The sequence below is a fragment of the Mytilus galloprovincialis genome, chromosome 13 (assembly GCF_965363235.1).
Source record: "Mytilus galloprovincialis chromosome 13, xbMytGall1.hap1.1, whole genome shotgun sequence".
Lineage (NCBI taxonomy): Eukaryota > Metazoa > Mollusca > Bivalvia > Mytilida > Mytilidae > Mytilus > Mytilus galloprovincialis.
In genome coordinates, this window is record NC_134850.1 from 5719111 (window position 1) to 5736013 (window position 16903).

General features: G+C 34.7%; 1 protein-coding gene across 1 annotated transcript in view; it reads left to right on the forward strand.

Moving 5' to 3' along the window:
- LOC143057371 (uncharacterized) overlaps positions 1-16903 on the forward strand; it is a 94062-nt gene that overhangs the window by 65715 nt on the left and 11444 nt on the right. The window contains exons 40-51 of the mRNA XM_076230676.1: positions 3683-3986; positions 5133-5546; positions 6154-6277; positions 7734-7828; positions 8322-8492; positions 10167-10347; positions 10620-10786; positions 11610-11737; positions 12324-12576; positions 15171-15342; positions 15994-16237; positions 16779-16896. Of these exons, the coding sequence (XP_076086791.1) occupies positions 3683-3986; positions 5133-5546; positions 6154-6277; positions 7734-7828; positions 8322-8492; positions 10167-10347; positions 10620-10786; positions 11610-11737; positions 12324-12576; positions 15171-15342; positions 15994-16237; positions 16779-16896 (2371 nt within the window). The remainder of the gene's footprint in view (positions 1-3682; positions 3987-5132; positions 5547-6153; positions 6278-7733; positions 7829-8321; positions 8493-10166; positions 10348-10619; positions 10787-11609; positions 11738-12323; positions 12577-15170; positions 15343-15993; positions 16238-16778; positions 16897-16903) is intronic.

Here is a 16903-nt window from a genome sequence, read left to right on the forward strand (position 1 = left end):
GGAGGACCAAGTACCATACTGAATAAGGTAAAGTCTGTCAGCATTCAAACTAGGAGGACCAAGTACCATTCTGAATAAGGTAAAGTCTGTCAGCATTCAAACTAGGAGGATCAAGTACCATACTGAATAAGGTAAAGTCTGTCAGCATTCAAACTAGGAGGACCAAGTACCATACTGAATAAGGTAAAGTCTGTCAGCATTCAAACTAGGAGGACCAAGTACCATACTGAATAAGGTAAAGTCTGTCAGCATTCAAACTAGAAGGACCAAGTACCATTCTGAATAAGGTAAAGTCTGTCAGCATTCAAACTAGGATAGGAGGACCAAGCACCATTCTGAATAAGGTAAAGTCTGTCAGCATTCAAACTAGGAGGACCAAGTATCCTACTGAATAAGGTAAAGTCTGTCAGCATTCAAACTAGGAGGACCAAGTACCGTACTGAATAAGGTAAAGTCTGTCAGCATTCAAACTAGGAGGACCAAGTACCATACTGAATAAGGTAAAGTCTGTCAGCATTCAAACTAGGAGGACCAAGTACCATACTGAATAAGGTAAAGTCTGTCAGCATTCAAACTAGGAGGACCAAGTACCATACTGAATAAGGTAAAGTCTGTCAGCATTCAAACTAGGAGGACCAAGTACCATTCTGAATAAGGTAATGTCTGTCAGCATTCAAACTAGGAGGACCAAGTACCATACTGAATAAGGTAAAGTCTGTCAGCATTCAAACTAGGAGGACCAAGTACCATACTGAATAAGGTAAAGTCTGTCAGCATTCAAACTAGGAGGACCAAGTACCATACTCAATAAGGTAAAGTCTGTGAGCATTCAAACTAAATAAGGTAAAGTCTGTCAGCATTCAAACTAGGAGGACCAAGTACCATCCTGAATAAGGTAAAGTCTGTCAGCATTCAAACTAGGAGGACCAAGTACCATTCTGAAAAAGGTAAAGTCTGTCAGCATTCAAACTAGGAGGATCAAGTACCATACTGAATAAGGTAAAGTCTGTCAGCATTCAAACTAGGAGGACCAAGTACCATACTGAATAAGGTAAAGTCTGTCAGCATTCAAACTAGGAGGACCAAGTACCATACTGAATAAGGTAAAGTCTGTCGGCATTCAAACTAGGAGGACCAAGTACCATTCTGAATAAGGTAATGTCTGTCAGCATTCAAACTAGGAGGACCAAGTACCATACTGAATAAGGTAAAGTCTGTCAGCATTCAAACTAGGAGGACCAAGTACCATACTGAATAAGGTAAAGTCTGTCAGCATTCAAACTAGGAGGACCAAGTACCATACTGAATAAGGTAAAGTCTGTCAGCATTCAAACTAGGAGGACCAAGTACCATACTGAATAAGGTAAAGTCTGTCAGCATTCAAACTAGGAGGACCAAGTACCATACTGAATAAGGTAAAGTCTGTCAGCATTCAAACTAGGAGGACCAAGTACCATACTGAATAAGGTAAAGTCTGTCAGCATTCAAACTAGGAGGACCAAGTACCATACTGAATCAGGTAATGTCTGTCAGCATTCAAACTATGAGGACCAAGTACCATACTGAATAAGGTAAAGTCTGTCAGCATTCAAACTAGGAGGACCAAGTACCATACTGAATAAGGTAAAGTCTGTCAGCATTCAAACTATGAGGACCAAGTACCATACTCAATAAGGTAAAGTCTGTCAGCATTCAAACTAGGAGGATCAAGTACCATACTGAATAAGGTAATGTCTGTCAGCATTCAAACTAGGAGGACCAAGTACCATACTGAATAAGGTAAAGTCTGTCAGCATTCAAACTAGGAGGACCAAGTACCATACTGAATAAGGTAAAGTCTGTCAGCATTCAAACTAGGAGGACCAAGTACCATACTGAATCAGGTAAAGTCTGTCAGCATTCAAACTAGGAGGACCAAGTACCATACTGAATAAGGTAAAGTCTGTCAGCATTCAAACTAGGAGGACCAAGTATCATACTGAATAAGGTAAAGTCTGTCAGCATTCAAACTAGGAGGACCAAGTACCATTCTGAATAAGTTAAAGTCTGTCAGCATTCAAACTAGGAGGACCAAGTATCATACTGAATAAGGTAAAGTCTGTCATTATTCAAACTAGGAGGACCAAGTACCATTCTGAATAAGGTAAAGTCTCAGCATTCAAACTAGGAGGACCAAGTACCATACTGAATAAGGTAAAGTCTGTCAGCATTCAAACTAGGAGGACCAAGTACCATACTGAATAAGGTAAAGTCTCAGCATTCAAACTAGGAGGACCAAGTACCATACTGAATCAGGTAAAGTCTCAGCATTCAAACTAGGAGGACCAAGTACCATTCTGAATCAGGTAAAGTCTCAGCATTCAAACTAGGAGGACCAAGTACCATTCTGAATAAGGTAAAGTCTCAGCATTCAAACTAGGAGGACCAAGTATCATACTGAATAAGGTAAAGTCTGTCAGCATTCAAACTAGGAGGACCAAGTACCATTCTGAATAAGGTAATGTCTGTCAGCATTCAAACTAGGAGGATCAAGTACCATACTGAATAAGGTAAAGTCTGTCAGCATTCAAACTAGGAGGACCAAGTACCATACTGAATAAGGTAAAGTCTGTCAGCATTCAAACTAGGAGGACCAAGTACCATTCTGAATAAGGTAATGTCTGTCAGCATTCAAACTAGGAGGACCAAGTACCATACTGAATAAGGTAAAGTCTGTCAGCATTCAAACTAGGAGGACCAAGTACCATACTGAATAAGGTAAAGTCTGTCAGCATTCAAACTAGGAGGACCAAGTACCATACTGAATAAGGTAAAGTCTGTCAGCATTCAAACTAGGAGGACCAAGTACCATACTGAATAAGGTAAAGTCTGTCAGCATTCAAACTAGGAGGACCAAGTACCATACTGAATAAGGTAAAGTCTGTCAGCATTCAAACTAGGAGGACCAAGTACCATACTGAATAAGGTAAAGTCTGTCAGCATTCAAACTAGGAGGACCAAGTATCATACTGAATAAGGTAAAGTCTGTCAGCATTCAAACTAGGAGCACCAAGTTCCATACTGAATAAGATAAAGTGTGTCAGCATTCAAACTTGGAGGACCAAGTACCATACTGAATAAGGTAAAGTATTTTATATTAATTACAACGAAAAATAATGCTTAAAAACATATGTTCCCAATAAGGAGCAATCAAATGGATACATTATAATAAAATCAAGAGATCCAAATTAACAGTAGTTAAGTGAGACCACTACTGTAAACCAACTTATTTTGGCTAGTTATTTATTTTCAGTCTTTGGCGAGAACAATAATGATGCGAAAATAAATCTTCACAAATATGTAAAACTTGAACATTTCCTGAACTAACTTCACCAAATAAATTAGAAAATCATGGAATTAAATAGCAGTGAAGTTGACTAGAAAAGGTCAAAAGCGAAATAAAGTATCTGCAAAAATAAGTTGGTTAACAGTAATTGGCAAGAATCCATATTGCCTATAGCCTAGTAGTGGATAAAATGTCTTGGGAATTTGGTGGCTGAGTGATCTAAGTAGTGGCACTACTGTATCACAAGGTTGTCAACACTTATCAATACAAATGAACATTGCAGGTAAATCACAATTCTGGTTAAAGAATTTAAAAATATTCACTCTTAATGAAAAAAAATCACTCTTCTTTTTTCAGCCACTGACCGTAACAGGTGTACCTCTTTACTTCACTGTGTGGGCGGAGAATAGCTCAGGTCAAAAGTCAAAGGTCACATGCTCTCTACTAACCTATGATATATCAGAACCTACAGGCAGACTAACAGCTGACTTTATAACAACAAGTAATCCTGCTGTACTGAGAGCATTTGTTGTCATCACAGAAGATTCTGCTTTGACCTTGACCCAGATTGGTGTAGGTTATGGAAAAGGTCTCTATGGTGACCAAACTGTGCCATGGACTGATGTAACAGTGGAAACTGCAGAGCTTTCTGTATCTCCAGGTAATCTTTATAAGATTATTTAAGGTACTTACTTTCAGTGATATTGTTGTCTTTTTTCAAAACTACCTCTACCGTTTTTTATTGGGAAAAATGCATATTTTTTATTGAAATTGGGAAATTTGTATTTTTTATTCTAAACACATCTCCGATTTTTTGCTGACCTTTACTGTCTTTTTTGCACTATTTTTTCATGTATATTTTGGTTGTCAGACATTTTCAACCTGAAGGAAGGTACTTTTTGGAGAAGGGAAAGAAACCAAAACAATGATGGAACTTAATGCATTGAAAACCACATGTGTTACAAACACTATGATGATTCTGATCAGAAAACTTGATCTCATAAGTGCTTTCTAATATCAAAATAATAACATGAATACGGTAATTACAAACATTACTACCAATGCCATCACTGTTTTGGGAAAATGTAAAACTTTTTAGGAGGAATTTTAAGCCATTTTTTTTAGTAATTGGGAATTTTCTCTAGGGGAAAAGGCCGAATTTCGGCTGTAATTTGAGGCAAACAATATCACTGACTTTATATGGGATCCTTATAGAATTAGGGGATGTGGTATGATACTTTATATGGGGTCCTTATAGAATTAGGAGATGTGGTTTGATTGTCAATTATACAAATGTCAATTAAAAACCAAAAGACAATAGATTGATGCAACTATAGGCCATTGTACAGCCTTAAATAAATAGCAAAGTGTTAAACCATTCAAATGAGAAAACTAACTAGTTGATTTATAAACAAAACAATAAATGAAGACAAAAAAATCAATTTACTGAATTTCTTCCTAACTTGGGACTGGCACACACAAACTATGTGGGAGGGTTAAAAATTTTGCAGATCATCAGCCCATATGCCAAACTTCCTACTTTACTTTTTGGACCTTTTGGATTATAGCTCTTCATCTCTTATATAAGCTTTGGATTTCAAATATTTTGGCCACGAGCATCACTGAAGAGACATGTATTGTCGAAATGCGCCTCTGGTGCAAGAAAATTGGTACCGTTAATTTTATTCCCCACACCATGAGACCAAATAAAACACAAATAGTAATATGCCAGTAACTGCTTAATATCTTAAACTCCATAATAGATCATAAGAAAATCATTGAATTGACACTACTTTATTTTTTTCAGCTGATGACCCAGATAATATAAAAGTCCTTGATATATTCACTGGACCAAGGATAGGCAGACTTGTTGCCCCAATGTTACAACCTGGAATATATAAACCTACTGCAGGAGATTGTGCCAGAGCTTGTGCAGACATGCACTCCTCAGAATGTCCAAGCTTCAACTATGACCTCCTGCTAGGTAACTGTGAGTTACTGACCAGTGTGGAAGGAGGGCAATATTTCCTTGCAGCGTCGTCTTTGTATAGACACTACCAACGTCTGGGTGTTGGTAATATAGCAAACTTTGTCTACACAGATTTGAACTTGCAGGACAATGTGTTATATTATTTTAACTTCCACATGGTGAACAGTTTGGGATATGAGAGCTATATTTCATCTGAAGCTGTCATGGTTGATTTAACATCACCTGAACCAGGTACGGTCAAAGTTTAGTGCAGGCTTATGGTTACTTGTAACTTCAACTGAGTTGTTTAGTTGATGCTTTTAGCTCATTTGATGTAGGTATCTAAAATAGTTCAGCTTTGATCTCAGGTTTAATAATGATAAGTACAGAAATTAAAAAGTTAATATTAACAGGCTATTATTTAAACTTGGAATTATTTTTAATTATGGAATATGCTTGATTTCTTGTTATTGAAATTTTCAATAAATTCCACGTTTATTCTGTACTGAAATGTTCTGTGCTGTGCACAACACTTTCTATTACAAAGAAAATAGTATTTTTCAATAGAATGTACTGTGCCGCACACAACACTATCTAACCAAAATACATTGTATGGAAAGTGTTATTAACCGCTCAAAAGATCATAATACCAAATATTACATGGAATTTATCAAAAATTTTAAACACACGAAATTATGCAAATTCCATAATTAAAAATAATTCCAAGTTCAAATAATAGCCTGTTTATTGCAGATTTTCTACAAGTTGTGAAATGCAAATAAAAACAAATTCAGAGAATGCACGTATATAAACTGTGAATGTTTATTATTTGTTAATAAATTGTAATCTGTCATTTAAGGAGAAGTTTACAACGTCAGCAGTGATAGTACAGAAACAGTTCCTTGTTTGGATTTGATACCAAGTGACAGACCTGATTGGAAAGTTTGGTGTCTAGGTGTTAACAGTGCTGTCAAAAATCACAGGTAAACAAACAATTGTATCAAAGATGTAATACCAACATAGAATTAGTAAATGTGGTACAATGCAAAATTAGACAACTATTCAAGAAGACTAGAGGACAAATATTTGAACAAATACAGTTCACCTTAAAAGCCTTAAAAATTTACAAAATATATACCATAAGCTGTATAAAAGGCCCCAGAATCACAAAATGGGAAACATTTCAAAAGAGAAGATCAATGGCTTGATTTATAATATCAAAAAAAAAGCAGTAATCAAAACATAAAAGTCTCAGTATTCATTTCCTTAATGCACCTGGTTAGAATTGTATGGCTCTCTTCTCAATCACTGAAGTCAACAGAGGGTTCAGAATCGATGAGTAATAATTTTTTTTAAATATGGCTCTTTCAAGCTTTAAAGGAGTTGGTAGCTGTCTATAATTTTAATAGTATGATGCAAGTAATTTACAAAAAAAAAGGCAGGGTTTTCAGAGACAATTTTTATTGAATTGCGAAATAATTGAATTTCATGCAACCATTTTATTGTCGAGCATGCAACTTTTGTTGCAGAAAGATCGACTTAGGGATAGTGATCAGGCGGCAGCAGCATTAGCTAACTTCTTAAAAGCTTTATATTTAAGAAGGTGGAAGACCTGGATGCTTCATACTTTGTATATAGATGCTTCATGGTACGAAGTTTCCGTCAGTCACATGTCCAATGTCCTGGACCTCATTTTCATGGTTCAGTGAACAAGGTTAAGTTTTGGTGGTCAAGTCCATATCTCAGATACTATAAGCAATAGGGCTAGTATATTCGGTGTATGGAAGGACTGTAAGGTGTACATGTCCAACTGGCAGGTGTCATTTGACTTTGACCTCATTTTCATGGTTCAGTGGTTATAGTTAAGTTTTTGTGTTTTGGTCTGTTTTTCTCGTACTATATGCAATAGGTCTACTGTATTTGTTGTATGGAATGATTGAAAGGTGTACTTGGGCAGATGTCTTGTGACCTTGACCTCATTTTTAGGTTCAGTGGTCAAAGTTAACTTTTTGGTCTTTTTATCTAATACTATATGCAATAGGTCTACTATATTTGGTGTATGGAAATATTTTATGATCTTTATGCCAGTCGCGCATGTTTTATTTGACCCTGACCTCATTTTCACAGTTCATTGCACAGTGTTAAGTTTTTGTGTTTTGGTCTTTTTTTCTTAAACTATAAGTAATAGGTCAACTATATATGTTGTATAGAAGCATTGTTAGCTGTACATGTCTGCCTAGCATGGTTCATCTGATCTTGACCTCATTTTCAAGGTTCATTGGTCTTTGTTTAGTTATCTTGGTTAATGTTAAGTTTATGTGACAGTTGTAATAAAGCATTATACTTGGGACTATCAACATAATATCAATGATTAGTATAGAAGGCGAGACATTTCAGTGTGTGAGTGTGTGTCTTAATATATGTTTATTTTATTTGTAGAATTGTGGTTGATGGACCAGGATCTTTGACTGTATTTAATGGTTTGGTTTTTATGAATGATTTGACCTACACAAGGGCTAATCAGTATATAGCAGGTATGTAAATTGTGTTGCCTCTACTCTGTATATACATACTATTTAATTGTTGAATTTGAAGCGAGAACTGTAAAACATGCAATTGGTGCCATGAACCAACCCATCAATAAAAGCCCAACTAGTAGTCAATATTTCAGTAATGACATGAATAAAGTGATGATATCTGAATGTTAATTTTCAGTTATTATTTTATTAGATTATACTTAAACTAAGGTTGCAAATGTTATAGTTCCTGAATAATCTACCTAGTAATTATAGATTATCGTTGATCACCTCAACCAGATTGATTTTCTCGCTTTGGCCGATACAGTTTTTTGTCAATTTCATTAGCAACGTCACATGCCTTCTGAGTTTCAGGCGATCAATTTCCATCTCAAGCGAGTATCATGATATGAGAAATAATCACAAAAAAAGATCAAAGGAAAAATGCACACAAAATAGTGATAATAATTGTTATCAATATTCTTGTAATGTACAAAAACAATCATTTCAGTGAATTGGGTTGGATTTTCTGACAAGGAGAGTGGAATTTTGGGATATACTGTTGCCGTGGGAACTGCCGTCTGCCAAGATGATATTTATGGACATCATGACCCACAGAGCCATTTATTTGATGCATCACAATGGATAAATAGTGCCCTGATCAGTCCAGTACTATTAAGTGGTAAGACAAAATTAGTTCAATTTAGGCCGCTCGTCAACTGGGGACGTCCGATCTGGATAACAACTTGGGTAATGACTGCCAAATATACTATGGGAAACCCCGGAATTCCTTGATATGACGTAGTCGTCTTCCGAATGGACATTGGTAATAGTTAACCCAAGTCTGTGTAGTTCCGAGTAAACTGGTGTTATCCCATATTCATAACATTCCTCCCTCTTTCATAGAAATGAACCCGTTCTGTAGAATAAAGTCTTGGCACTTTTTATATTTCAGCACTAATTTGTATGAACTGTTTGAAGTTTAAGTGTTAATAAGTACATCCTTTAATTGAAATTCACTTTAGTCAGAAGAGTTGTAGTTGATACATGTAGATATATAGTCTCCAATATCATGCATTATAAGGCTATGTATAATCATTTAATTTATGCAACGCAGATAATCTTCTCCATCTGTACACGAATATACAAAAGAATCTCTATATACAAAATTGGTTATGAAGATTCTGAGATATAATGTATTGCCAATGCCTATTTTAAAACGTCTTATACAATTTATATATGGATCACACAGCTTAATTTTCATCACAGCATCTTGTGATTGCCGAACAAGTTTGTCTATTCAGAAGACAACATATATTTGGAAGTAGAACTATCCAAAGAATACAGGATGCATGTCTCTTAAAACGTAAATGCAAAATATCCCACATCTGACACCACTGTAATGATTGTATAGGCATAGTGTATGCAATATATTACCTATAATATCACAATCCTAGGCTTGAGTCATTAGCTATCTTTTAGGCCGCTCGTCAACTGGGGACGTCCGATCTGGATAACAACTTGGGTAATGACTGCCAAATATACTATGGGAAACCCCGGAATTCCTTGATATGACGTAGTCGTCTTCCGAATGGACATTGGTAATAGTTAACCCAAGTCTGTGTAGTTCCGAGTAAACTGGTGTTATCCCATATTCATAACAATACTGTTATTCACAAAAATTGTTGCCTCATTATTAAATAAGGAAGCCAGAATCTACAATTTAAATTTAAATAGAAAAGAGTTATCTCCCTTGTTGGGAAAATTTTAAGAATTAGCTCCAGTGCAGAACAAGGGTGGCAATCAAACAGAAATTTAATATTAACAATTAAAAATAATCCATGTGTTTTAAGCTTTATAAATAAGGTTGATAACAATTTAAAAATAAGATGTGGTGTAATTGTCTTGACCAGAGATAAAATAATGTTGAAGTAAGCTATGAAGGCCACCATACAACCTTCAACAATGAGCAAAACCTATAACACGAAGCAAGCTGAGAAGGTACACAAAAAACAAATCTGATACAATTTTAATAAGAAAACTTAAAGCCTGATTATTGTACAAAATGATATGCGAGAAAAAAATATGTTCTAGAACATCTAAAGAAAGAAGTTTTGAAATTGATGTAAAGAAATGCAAGATGCAAAATATTTTGAGAAAATATGTCCATTGTTGAAGACTGCTTATTGACCTTTAGTAATTGGAACCAAATGACTTTGCAACTACTATTATGAATCATAAATGTTGATTTAATATTTAAATTCAAGACAGCACCTTTGACTAACCAATGTGACAAATTAATAACAATTACTGTTAACTGATTATTTTCAATAACTATTTATGTTTTTTATTTCAGATAACAACTATTACATAACAGTTAGAGCTTTAAATAATGTGACATATGGAGGACCTTTAGCAACAAGTGTTTGTCACAGCACCCCTTACACCATTGACAATTCACCACCAATTATTCACGAAATCTTCAACATTCAGTATGACGAAGAAAACTATACTATTTCACTGGAGCATATTTCAAGGTATGTATTTAATCATGACAAATTTATTATATGATAGGAATTAAAATAAAGTAAAGACTAAATACCAAAAAAGTTAAAACATCTATCTGGATAGATATAACAAAACAAAATAAACGGTAATATGCAATAAAAGTACTGAAGAAGCACTTAAATCTTGATAGATAACAATAAAGTCAAAAGCAAAACAAAATTATCCATTTAAAAGAAGTCTTGCAGCATATTAATATATATTCAAGAAAACAATGTGCAGTTCAATAATTGTTTCGTTGCAGTGATCCCCAGTCAGGACTTGCCTATGTAGAACTATGTCTTGGTAGAAGTAAACAGGATTGTTTAGAAATGGACTGGGTTAGATTTGGCTACAGTACAAAAATAAACCACACCATACAAATATCTGATGGTATTCCTATATATGTCAAAATCAAAGTCGTTAGCACAGGTGAGTAACGTACTTAACATGATTCATCCTGAAAATGCATGAAATATTTGCCACTGGACATAAACCAACCATCAATCATTGTTTCACATATTCACACATATGAAGTAGAAGTTATCTGTGTATTATATTAGGAAAGAACAATCATAATTAATCTAGTGGGAGGATTTTGAAGAAATTTTTTTTAACCATGTGAGAACTGAATATAAACAATTTTGCACAGGATAGGATGAAAAGTTATAATTTCTGCATCACAGAATTCAGGAAACAGATGTGTACAAAATTGGAAATAAATTTTCCCATGTAAAAAAAATATACATGCATGACGATAACATGTACACTTTCATTTTAACAATATAAAAATTGACAAATTTTGAAGCATCTTGTTAATTTTTTCCAGAAATTATGTTACAATTATTAATTGGTCATCAGGGTCGTCAGGATCATTAGAATTATAAATTGCATTCTCTGTTTTTCTGTATATAAAATTATTAAGTATAATGATTCACAGGCAGGATTGATGGTTTCTGAGCAAGATTTATTACAACAGTATGAAAGGTGTAACATTACCTCCCTTGTAAATTTTTGTGTGTCATTTTATTAAACAATATACATGGTCTGATGCAGATATCTGGGTGCCTCTAGTTTATACTGACTCTACAGAATCTTTTACCCTTATTCATTTTAAACACTCACTTCAATTTTGAATAACAAGAGCTATTAAAGTCATTTTAAATTTGATTTTGTGAAATAATTTCTAAATAATTTACAAAAATAGTATTCAGTTTTAATTATACTAAATTTGATTTTTTTTCAATTTCGTCAGTTGACCTGAGAGCAATTAAGAGCGCTGATGACTACATCATAGTGGACAGAACAGCTCCAGTTGCTGGACAAGTTTATGATGGATCAGTTCTAACTGTAGACCAAAGTTTTACTAATGTAAATGATAAAGTAAGTGTTTTACCCCTGTCTGTCTGACTGTGCATATGAATTTCTGTTGCTATTTTCTCATGAACTACAAAGGACAGCTACCTGAAATTGGGTATCAATAGTTAGCAAAGGGACCAGAATTGTAATTGCCAGACGCGCATTTCATCTACATAAGACTCATCCGTGAAGGTCAGATCAAAATAGTCATAAGGCAAAACAAGTACAAAGTGGAAGAGCATTGAGGACCCAAAATTCCAAAAAGTTGCGCCAAATACAGTCAATGCATGCTTGGTTATCAAGATTCATGTGAACATGCTTAACTATGTGGCCTATGTGCTTCATTGCTGATCAACTTAATGTTTACCAAAAACTTAAATATTCTCACAAAACAGGTGTGTATGATAGATGGTGATTTAAGATAGGGATATTCTAGATAATTTTTCAGAGATTGTCATCTGGGAGTTTTTGAGAATTTGGGAATCCCCTGTCTATTTCCTGTATATTCATGACCATTTAATTTATAGAATACTGTTATTGGTTTGAAGTAAAGTACTCTACATTGCTGTTTAATCAATACATTTTACCAAACATTTATTTGATTTTTTAGATCTGTCTAAACTGGAAGAACTTTGTTGACTTAGAATCTAGTATAAGTCATTACATGATTAGTGTTGGTACAGAGCTAGATAAGTCCATCACTGATGTTGTTAATCTGACACGATATGAATCTACTGTTACCCAAGCCTGCATTGACTTGGAACCAGACTCCTACCTACAGCATGATCAGACATACTATTCTACAGTCTGGGCATTAAACAGTGCCAGCAAGCAACAAAATGTATCAAAGACATCAAATGGCAGTAAGTATCAGAAGCAGATCCAGGGTTTTCTTTTTAAAAAAAGGTTGCCATCTTCAAAATAATCTAAGTTTAGAATGGCACCGATAAAAAGCCTGGATTAGTAATATTGTTGCTCTCTTAGGGTTAAGGTGCCAGACATGTGACAGAGTTGTCAAGCCACAACTGGAGATTTAGAAAATTTCAGCTGGAGTTTGGATCTCATAACTGGAGATTTTTTATCGACCTTTTTATTGACTTATGCAATGTTTTTTTTGTGTGTTTAAACTGCATATCTTCCTTTTTTTTTGGTTAAAAGAACAATAATTCCATACCTTTAAACACCTCATTTATTCATTATGTATAATTCAAGATAAAGTGATCAGCCATCATACATAGTTGGCAAAAAGTATCTCTGATTAAGCTACATTGTCAACTTTGGTACGATTACTAAACGTGCTTGTAACAGAAGGTGTTAAATTGATCGAGTTGTAGGCTTGCTGATTGGTAGCTATCTCCATAAGTTTTGTCAAGTCATTAGGGCCACCATAGTCAGCTTTGCATGAAGTGTGGTAAGCATGGTGTTGACCCTTAGTACTGGATCTGCACATGAAAGCAGATCTCCAGGCAGAGTTGAATTTGGCTAGATGCTTGGTCTTTTTTTGGGTATTTGGTGATTAAATACGGGTTGCATTTTGTCAAATTTTAAAATTTTAGAATAGTCCAAGACAACTATACTTATATAGGTATTCCATTGGCTTGGATATAAAACAAGCCATAAATATCATATTTGAGTTGATTTCATTTGTCTTTGTTGTTCAGTAAATGTTCCATGTTTTCAACAGCTTCAAATAAATCGTTGTTTATACCAAGGATTTGTATAGTACTATACAAATCCTTGTTTATACAACTTGTACAATTAGTCAATTTAATCCTTTGTCAGTATTCCACTTTTAATCAACCAGGCTTGTGTCTTAAACTAGCTAGTTGATCACCAGGTAATTGCCTATTATCTTTAATTTATTGTTGTGTATACAGTTTAATCCTAAACACCTCAGCCTGATTTTACCTATAATTTTTACAAACTTTTGACACAACAGGAAACTTCCGTTTTCTCAGACTTTTCCCATATCAATTTCGAGTTTCTCTGACTTTTTCTCTGTCCCTATCAATTTTGTAAACAAAAATGCTGTACTGAAAATTTTACGAGGTTGACATTTTCATAGGGCGGAAGATTTCAAATTTTAACAGGAGGGACGGAAGAGGGTCTGAAAAGTGGAAGATTTTGACTCAGGCCGAAGAATCACATGAATGAGGTGCATCCCCTAAATCATCTTTTGAGTATATAATATTAATCATGGCATCAGTAGTTTACCCATGTTCATATCTTGTAAAAATCTTCAAGAAAGAAACAAATCACGGTAACAAACAAAACAAGTGATAATTCCATGGATGAAGCAAGGCAAGGTGAGTTGACATTGTATAAAGGGAATTACACAATACAATACAATACAATACATATATAAGGGACCATCAGAGACAGTTTTTCAAGTCATTTAAGGGGGTAGACCTTGGTTCAGGGAGATAACTCTTTAAATCATCAGTACGTTTGTAAAAGTCAGGTTCATCAATGTATTTTAAGCATTTACCTGAAACAGATTGAAAATAATCTATGTAACCTAGAAGCTTAGAATATATTTTTAAAAATGGTTGACACAAACGTACTGATGATTTTAAGAGTTATTTCCCTTAACCTAGGCATACCTGTCAACCTCTGAAAATGAAAAGTCAGGTCATGACCTGCATTGAGAAAAAAAATCTCAGGTCATAACGCGTACGACATTTTGCGGGCTCAATTGAAGAACAAAAATATGTTTATATATAATTTATATAGTCAATATGTATATGAAACAGTTAGAACATGTATACAAGTTTATTTCAGACTATTGTTATATTCCATAGTAGCAGACTTGGCATTCTTTAAAAGAACTGCACTTGGTTTCAGTTCATAGCAATGCAAATGTGTATTCATTTTACAAGAAAGAAGAGCACACAGTGTATCCTTATTAAGATCAGCCCTAAACTCTGTAGCTATTTTCTTTACTAAAGAAAATGCCCTCTCACTGTCTGCATTGCTGTTTGGCAAAACCAGTAATGTTTTAGCAAGTTTTGACAAAACAAAAAATCTTGGCTTGTTTTCAACTACCACTTTGTTATTTTCAACTGAAAAGGGGCCCTCTTTACTATTTGGGTGGTTTTAGTTTTTCCACAGGAATAACCTGAAGCTATTTCACTGTCAGAGAACATTAATTTACACGGTACGTAGCTCAGGTAAACAGTCCTACATTTTGACTTTTGGTTACATTGAAAAAGACCGATAAAACCGAAGGTCGTATTACTTCTAAATACCGGAAACAATTCCGGTCAGAAATCCGGGTGAAACGGGTAATGTTAGAAATTCCCGGGACCCGCCGGGTAAAGAAAAACTCCCGGGTGAGAGGTGAAAATAACGGGTGTCACCCGCAAAAAACGGGTGAGTTGACAGGTATGACCTAGGTCTACCTCCTTAACCATCCATTTGAACTTTTATGTAACTGTGAATGATTCATATTTTTCAGTTTTGTATGATGAAACCCAACCTTTGGCAGGGGATGTAATAGATGGTACACAGAGTGGATTTGTGGATCTGGAATACTCCTCTAGCTCAGCAAGAGTGGAGGGACAGTGGAGAGCCTTCTCTGACCCAGAATCTGATATAACACAGTATGCTGTACAAGTTTTAGGTGCAGGGTAAGTCAAAATTTTAAACAAGTTATATTGTACAAGTCAAGTCTTGGTTTGTCAAATCCACAATATTCTGTGCAAGTTTTGAGTGCCAACTGTCATTCTCACATTTTGTTCATCTAATTTTTCTTACGCTTGTGTTTGCTTCTAGAATGTTTAAAAAGGAAGGTTCAAATGGGATTTTTTTTGGTTATTATTATAAAGTTTAGTATCTAACCATCATTAGCTGTTTAAAAATTTCTTGATGAAAGTTCGTATAAAAAGCAAACCTAACTATCTTAGGTATTCTTTATTTAAAGTTCAATAAGAAATATTACCAATATAAAAATCATATTAAGCCAACTTCATGTTAGAAAAAATGTTTTACTAGACCTATAAACAGATCTTGGAATTTATATTATCCAAATAGATTCACACCTCCCATAGAGAACAGACTGTTACTCTAAAGCACTATTATGATTTCAGATAAACTATATGTTTGATTTTTTTTATTTTTCATGGAGCTTTTGAAAAACCCGGTGTTATAAGCCTTTATAGGTTAATAATTATATATTCCTACCTAGGTCTCTTTGTCTATTCAAATTTATATGAAATCACTTGTTGATTTAGTATAATGAAATGTGGCCTCACATTAGAAAGATAGCAATTTATTTTCAGGGATCTTTCGCATGACTATGAAGTCATTAAAGACTGGGTCCAGTACCCTAGTGATACTGCAAGTGTGTCATGGCTTAACCTTGACCTTGAACACAAGGATAGAGTCAAGGTCAATGTCAAGGCAACCAATGGAGCCCAGAATACTGTTACAGCAGAGAGTGATGGGTTTGTGGTAGATCTTACTCCTCCAGAACTTATGTACATTGGAGATGGAACTGTAGCCCAGGAAGATGTCAAATATCAGGTACTTTAATTATTAAGGGGCTTCATAAGAAATCTATTTTCTACAACAGGAGAGGTTTATTTATTCACTATTTCTGTTGCACAAAGTGTGACTGGGCATTAGAAAAACACTCCATTGGATCTTTTTGATCAGCTGTAATAGTTATCAAAGGTACCAGGTTTATAATTTAATACGCCAGATGTGCCTTTTGTTCGAAGAGCATTGAAGACCCAAAATTCCAAAAAGTTGTTCCAAAGTGGGGCTTCAGTTTGCCTGTTCAGACAGATCAAGTTTGATGCCATATGTAAAGAAAGCCTCACACTCTTTGCACATTAAAAATCCTTACAAGAAACTATTTGTGGTGGTCTATTGAAATTTTAAAATTCCAATATTCCCTGATTTTCCTATACTAGTCTAAATTTCCCCAACCTTCATGCAAGACCTGCCTATTGTATTAACTATTTATTTGTTGTCCTCCTGAACATTCATGTAATATTTGCAACTGGATGTTGAGGAACCATTTCCCAATCAATCAATATATTTCTGTTTTGTATTTTTTCAGGGAAGTACAACAGAAGTGTCAGCTAATTTTAAGTTTTCTGACCCAGAATCGGAACTTGATCGTTTCCAGATACAAATCTATGAGAAATATCAGAGAACAAGGAGACAGATCTTCCCAGGTTTGTC